The sequence below is a fragment of the Haliotis cracherodii genome, unplaced genomic scaffold (assembly GCF_022045235.1).
Source record: "Haliotis cracherodii isolate W230 unplaced genomic scaffold, xgHalCrac1.p SCAF_3, whole genome shotgun sequence".
Taxonomy (NCBI): domain Eukaryota; kingdom Metazoa; phylum Mollusca; class Gastropoda; order Lepetellida; family Haliotidae; genus Haliotis; species Haliotis cracherodii.
In genome coordinates, this window is record NW_027266286.1 from 2,774,201 (window position 1) to 2,781,708 (window position 7,508).

At 41.2% G+C, this 7,508-nt stretch overlaps 1 protein-coding gene across 1 annotated transcript; it reads right to left on the reverse strand.

Moving 5' to 3' along the window:
* Positions 1 to 1,660: 1,660 nt before the first annotated feature.
* On the reverse strand, positions 1,661 to 6,089 carry LOC139474150 (uncharacterized). Its single transcript, XM_071257035.1, has 7 exons — positions 6,059 to 6,089; positions 5,001 to 5,402; positions 2,900 to 3,241; positions 2,753 to 2,788; positions 2,384 to 2,428; positions 2,117 to 2,213; positions 1,661 to 1,925 (listed from the first exon to the last, which is right to left on the reverse strand). The coding sequence occupies exons 1-7, from the start codon at positions 6,087 to 6,089 to the stop codon at positions 1,661 to 1,663; spliced, it is 1,218 nt and encodes a 405-aa protein (XP_071113136.1).
* Between the last annotated feature and the right edge of the window lie 1,419 nt (positions 6,090 to 7,508).

Below are 7,508 nucleotides of genomic sequence, written 5' to 3' on the forward strand. Positions count from 1 at the left end.
CTAAACATTCTGTACACAGGTAACAACGAAATGAACATTCCACTAGCTGAACATACTGTACATAGACAACAACGAGCTGAACATTCCACTAGCTGAACGTACTGTACATATACAACAACGAACTGAACATTCCACTAGCTAAACATACTGTACATAGACAACAACGAACTGAACATTCCACTAGCTGAGTATACTGTACATATACAACAACGAACTGAACATTCCACTAGTTAACATTCTGTACACAGACAACAACGAAATGAACATTCCACTAGCTGAACATACTGTACATAGGCAACAACGAACTCAACATTCCACTAGCTAAACATTAGCTCACACACAGGGCACATCACACCATGTACCCCTCGAGGTCGGTTGACCACTTGTAATGTGCCGCCGCTGCCTTGCCGATATCTACTAAAATGGTTGTAACATCCGATATTGACATTGTTAACAGAGTTGTTACACCACCGCTCTTAGAGGGCGAGCCTCCCTGTCTTTTGTTACCATGATGGGTTCTGGCAAGGAAATTGTCAACTTAAAACATTGATCAGACGACTGACCAAATATTATTTTGTATATTTTCAGTAACAACATTCACACCACTTTATATGAAGCACAGTTACTTTTTCCGCGCGTATATATCTGTTTCCTTAATAGAATCGCTATTCATTATCGGCTGTTAAGCAGTTGCGTGCAATGTAAAGCAATGGTTTCAGAAGCATTGTATAAAAAATATACTTAGTATTAAAAAAGCCGGGTTCATTTTTTCTCTTTGTTATCAAGAAATATTAGGTAATGATTTGAAAATAAGGAAGAACTGAACGTATAGCATACAATCGAATATAGAAAAGGTTATGTCTCTGTTATTATACACGACCGATCACAATCATACATTTCCGAGTTTGCCTAAGGAAACAAGGCCTGGTTTCTTGTAACGTCGCGTCCAAGATTATTGCACTTATATAGCGACGTGCATGCATGTGTGTTTGTGTGGCGGGACTAATGCCGATTTATAGTGCTAGCACACTGAGATACCATGCCGCAGTTTAACATGAATACCCCACTCAGACACAGTATACTGACTCTGAGCCGACCAGTCCTTGTTTTAGCCCCTTAATACCGAGCGTCAGGCAGGGTTAAAACAAGTACCATCTTTTAAGGTCTTTTGGTATGACACGGACGTTGATCGAACCCCGGACCTTCCGCTCTCCGGGCGGACGACCTACCACTGGATCACGGTCAGTTGAGGGTCCGAGAAAAGCTAGTATAATATCCATGAAGCACAGGAAGAATTTAAACGACTTTGTTTTGGAAACCCTATCTTAAAGTTGTCCAGGTACATATATGCTTAAATGTAACAGCACCGTAAGTCAAACCTAACTGAAAATGTTTTCCCTGAGGTCAGATTTACAGGTTGTTATTGAGTATTGTACCATCAGAAACCCCCGGCTTTCACATGTCCATGTCAAAACACGTAATGCCTGTTTCCTAACTGGTAAATTGTGTCAACGGAGAATCTCCATAGGCCTTATTCAGGACGCAATAACATGCTACAAGCAAACAATAAGATCAATTATACATTACATTTTCTATCCGCGTTCCGGCTACAAATTGTAACTGTATTTTAGGTTCAAAGATGTCAAAGTTACTTCTCTGTTCAGGGTTTTGTGTTGGATCGAAGCTTGTTCTTGTCGATGGTTAGGTTTGACAGTGACAGAGGGTTGGGGTTAGGTTTGAGGGTCACACTGTAGTCGGGGTCCTCCTGGTTGTGGATATCGGGACTACAGCTCTTTGTGGAAAGTTGGCGAGGGGGAGCCGTCTCCCGATGTTGATGGGGTAAGGAGTAGATGGGCTCAAGGGCGGCATTCCCTTCAGGGGTAACCCGGTGGGGTTGAGAAGCAGAGAGGGTGTTGACTTGTCTCCTGGATAAACACATAACTCGTGGATGTCTGTTTCTGTGATAACAGTTTAACAGTATATTTATAATGAAGATTTTAAGTAACTTTGTCTTCATGAATATCATGAGTATAGGCATGGTATCGTTTCCGAAACGTTAGATTTGCTATGAATGATTTAAATATTAATACACGTCGATGTTAAATGTGGCACCAACCTTTTCATATACAGTATGAAGATAATCCCAAAGGCCACAACTCCAGCCAAAAAGCCAACAGCAAGGAAAACAAGCTGCAAGTTTGATCCATCTGAATCTGACACAGAACGTGTACATAAATAAGGAGATATAAATGATTTGGATACATCAGTTTGCAGACCTACATATACCGATATACGAACTGTCTGGTACAAGCAAAACTATTATGAAGGATGTAGAAATCAAACAGCTACAGGAGCCTGTTAACCAGTTAAAGAGAGACCTCACCTGTTGACCCTGATCCGTTGGTGTTTGGAGCTGTTTTCGTCCCCGCTGAAATAATATAATCAACAATATCAGCAATTATGAACTAAACAGTTAAGGGCCACTATTTAAAGTATCAGAATATGAATGCGTCGGATAGTTCATTTATGTAATGATATTCTCCTGCCGACACACACATTTCATCTTGTAGGAATGGTGGCAGGTGTAAACAGACCAGTGTCATTTAAAGTCTCTATGTTTCCGGTTGTGAAGCTAATATGATGTGAGAGTTAGAAATACAGTCAATTGAAAGTTCAATAATGTAATCCGTTTGTGTTTGAGTGATGTTTTGCTGTCTAGCAACCAGCCAATTGTAAGTGACAAAGGGCATACCTTTACATGTGACTGCGACGTCAGAACCGTTGTGTCCTGCAGAAAAAAAGTCAATTGATTCACGAAAGCGTTTTCTTTCAATGATAAACCTGTTTGTTATTATTACAAGTTATATAATCAATGCTGCCTTCTGTAAAAGTAAATTACCTTCCACTCTCATCCATATCTTGTCAGGGAGATAGTCTCGGATAACATCCACCTGTAAACTCCACTCTGATTGGCTGATGTTAATCTCCTTCATGAAGTGAACTGGCAGGTCGCCACCATGGATTGTGTACACTGTACGTGTCTTGTCCCTGATGGACAGTGTGGTCACGTGGCTGTTGCCCAGTCTGACGTCCAGCAGGGTGACGCGGCTCGCAGCTCCACAGACTGTACAGGTGCAGGTACTTGTTTCCAGAGATGACATCTTCAGTCGGTTGCTGCTGATGCAGACCTCCTTGCCAGATGTTGTCATCTTCTCACATAATGTCATGCTTGCCTCTCCATCTGAAAAGTGATCACATTCATTCTTGGGATACGTGTGTCTACAGTGTGTCTACCGTGTGTCTACCGTGTGTCTACCGTGCGTCTACCGTGCGTCTACCGTGTGTCCACCGTGTGTCTACCGTGTGTTTTCCGTGTGTCTACCGTGTGTTTAAGTTCAATGGCGCGTCATATTAATAGCGTGTATGACTACCCCCTTGCTGCAAGACACGCGACCCGTCAAAATCCGGAGTAGAATAGGTCTTCAACAACCCATGTTTGCCTTAAGAGGCGACTGTACTTGTCGTAAGAGGCGAGTAACGGGATCGGGTGGTCAGGCTCACTGGATTGTCTGGTCCAGACTCGATTATTTAGAGACCGCTGTCATATAGCTGTCACACAACAAGACACTGGCGACTTGCTCTGACGTAATGTGTTCTACTTGTCTGAGAAAGAATTTGTGCAATAATAAATCACTTCGAATTAGATTTGTCGACGTGTCTGCTATATATACAACTGAAAGAACATTTTGTATCATTACTAGCAATTCTATTTGCTGGCACACATTTAAATCAAGTCTAAGTAACCAATGTTTAACTATCTAAGAATGTAGGTAAATATTAATGTCCGCAGTTTTTATACACTTCAAGTTCACAGGTCACCTTCTGGTACGTTTAATGTTTCGCATTTTAAAGTTTGCTTTTCGATCTATTTGTATGTCAAAGAGTAGTATTAGCTATGACCCTGTTCATGTCATCCAAATGTTATTACTATGCGTAGTGACTGTTAATGACAATTTTATCATTATTTCAATTTTATCACGGCGGTAAGAAAACCCAGATTGTTGCAGGTCTTTGACGTTTACCACTTTAGTGAAATCCAGCGCACGGAAATGGTGATGACAAACCTAGAAACATTATCAAGGCAAACCTGGATTCGACCTCACTATCATGCTTCGGGCACCCAAAACAAATTACAGTTTGGGTAAAAGGCTAAAAAGCGGTTCAAATAATATAAATAGATCAATGAAAATCTTTGATGACACCAGGTGTTCGCGAAATAGGTAAGCCTGTCCTTCCATACCGGCAGCACCCGCCACTCACACAATTTGCATAAAAACTTGGATATAAAACGGGTTACATAAACAAAGTGGAGCTCCTGCATTAAAAAGCAACTGGTGCTGTCAGGTTCAATCTTAACATTGTTCTCATATACCAAGATTGTACAAAAAAAAATAAAAAATTTGTTCGCCTCCTTTTAGGCCTTTATACCGACTGTGAGCCATTTGGATCACGGCTAGCCTGTTACGGCCTTAATTACTGTATTTCTTTACAAGGCTTCTGCTAATGTTGACATGGATGGGTTGTTTTCAGATCCATGTGAACCAGGTATCGGATTGTGAAGGGGGTGTCCTGTCTCATAGTGTTTCGGGTTCCTCTAAACAGTTTCAATATACAATCAGCTCCAACTAATGGCGTCCACATTTGTCAATTGCTTAGGTGCGTGCTATAGAACAAATTTCATTTGAGATTTTCAATCAAGGTTTCACCACCAAGGACCTGTTTAAATCATACTAGAAATTGAATGGAAGACATGCATGCCTGCTTACCCACTTGCACGTATTTTAATGCAACTTGTCTGAGTAGCGAGTGCTACAGGTGGAGCAAGACATGCCTACCCATTTGGCAAACAGCTGATGCCAATTCAATGATCCAATCACATACCTTTCAATATTGACCTTTTCGCTCTACGGAGTCGATCAACACCCATTCTCTCTGTTTACCTTTAACACACTGATGTGTTACCACCAGATGTGACGGGCGTTTCTTTCCTCCCTCTCCCACGTGGAGTTCCTTGAGATGATCGATTGAGGGATTCTTGTTACTCTCCAGGATACAGTACCTCTTCTGACTACACTCCTCAAGAACCTCCGTGATCGCGGCCTGATAGGCTGTCTTCTGAGACACATCCTCCAATAAACAGCCTCCAATGTCATAAAGTTCATCAGTGAATTTAGGTGAACAGGATTTGTAGTCTGCACTTACATGAGCTCTTTGAAAGAAGCGTTTGACCAGCAGTGATTCATTTCTTGGACACTTGATCGCTTTACTCCCCACATGGTAACACACGTTATTAACGTCCCCTTTTATTTCTTTTACATCCACTGAGTCACAAATGAGAGAACCTGAAGTATAACAGAAAATGTATTTTTATTTTGTATTCAGAAGCAGGGAATCGCAGGACAACGTCAGTGTGAAGAGTGAGCATAATATTCTACGTCGCATAGGCAATAAGAGAACCAAGCAGATTTCAGTGTGTAAAAATATTGAAGGTTTATGAGAAATACGGCTGATATTAGGCTCCTTTCAGAGGACTAAACTGTATACTTGACATAAGATATATTCTGTCTTTGACAAAAAACTCACTCACTCTGCATATAAAATGGATTGGAAATAGAGAAAATGAACGTTTCCTATAATGGATCGTGGGGGAAATCTTTACAGAAATTGGCACGATTATATTTCTCTTTAACATTCGTCAAAAATCTTGGTAGAATATGCATCGCCAGTAAAAATGTTTTTGTTTGAAGCACCATTCAAGACTTAATCAAGAACAGCTGAAAATATTTGATTCACGTAATGTTTTTTTTATCAAATTGTATATATTGCCTACCGTTGTTCGATATGATCATAATTATTAGATGCAGCTCATGGATTAAGGCTACTTGTTTACTAAGTCAGTTAACATTATGCTTAACACTTTCAACTGTATACTCATAAGTTATATGTGAGTGATAACTTATAAGAAATTGGTTGTTATCCAAACCAAGTGACATGTTACCAACAAGAACAATTTCGTCGGCAGCATGCATGTTGATTATAGGCTAAATACAATCACTCTCCTCTTGTAGTCTTATTTTCTTTCTCTTCCTTAAATACAGATAAAGTTTCGAAGTCAAGTTGTGTGTCCTTCTTGCCCGTCTCCGCCACGAGACTTCGTGTGGCGCTGTTTGCCAGAATATATGTCATTAAAATTCTCTGTATGTTTGTCACAGACTGTGTCAAGCATATGCTTACTATATCAAGCAATTTGTCTGCTCAGTAGTATGCGAGCCAACATGGCTCACAGCGTGGCCGAGCTCAAGTCTATGTTTGCTGCATGCGGCCAAGCATACCCCAGGCATTAGTCGTCTAAGTCCGACACGCATCACTCTTGTAAGGGGAGATCGAAGTCTTCCAGAGACGGTTCTTAGTTCACGTCGGCTGTCTCGAGGATCAGTTAGCTGATCCTCCCGGCAGGTAATTACTTCCACAACGGGTGGTCAGGCTCGCTGACTTGGTTGAAGCATGTCATCGATCCCAATTGTCTGGATCGATGCTCTTGATATCAATCACTGGATTGTCTGGTCAAGACACGATTATATGCAGACCACCGTCTCATAGCTGGAATATTGCTGAGTGCGGCAAAAAACAACAAACCAACAAAACAAAAAAGCCTATGTTTTCTGCCTCTCCGTCGAAGTCTTCATCGTCCAATGTTATTGCCCCTCTCTGCGGTGGTGCCTACAATACAGCTGAAGACCCCCCCCCCCGGTTGTTCTAGAGCGCTCCTTCCCACCACTAGAGTCTGAAGATATTTCCCGACCCGGGGTCTCATCCAGTCTTGTTTCTTGTTTTCTACATCCTTAATTCTATAGCCCTCAGTTACTTTGACCTCCTTGATATTTTGCCCCATTCGGTGTCGGGGTCTCAACGCGGTCGGCTCTATAGTCAATGTTCAGATGGCGTCCTGGCCGGGATTGCCTAAAAGTCGGGCCGGGCCGGGCCAGCGGGTAATACTAAAAATGGATTGCAGAATAATAAAATGAAACGCGCATATCTAGGCAGATCTCAAATGTCCACAAACGTATAGTTTTGCTCATTTGATTGAGTTTGAATAAAAATGCACCTTCAACAATGTAATAAACTGATGATTATGACTACATACCGTGAGTCTCGTAGAAAAGTCAGTGTCTTGACTGTGTGTATTCTTTGATTAGATTGCTTCTCACCGACCTCAGCGTGTAGGGGTGTGAAGTCCTGGGCAGGAAACGACAGTGTTTTGACTACTCTTCTTTCATTAATTAACGTGTTAAGGTAATTAACCTTTACTAATTACACGTATTAATAACTGTCCAAGCACTTCTAAAGTTCCTAACATTCTTTATATCTAAAGACTAGTATTATATCTAATTATATACCACTTTATTGTCTCATATTTCAGTAGTTTAAGAAAACACAGAGCTCAAAGT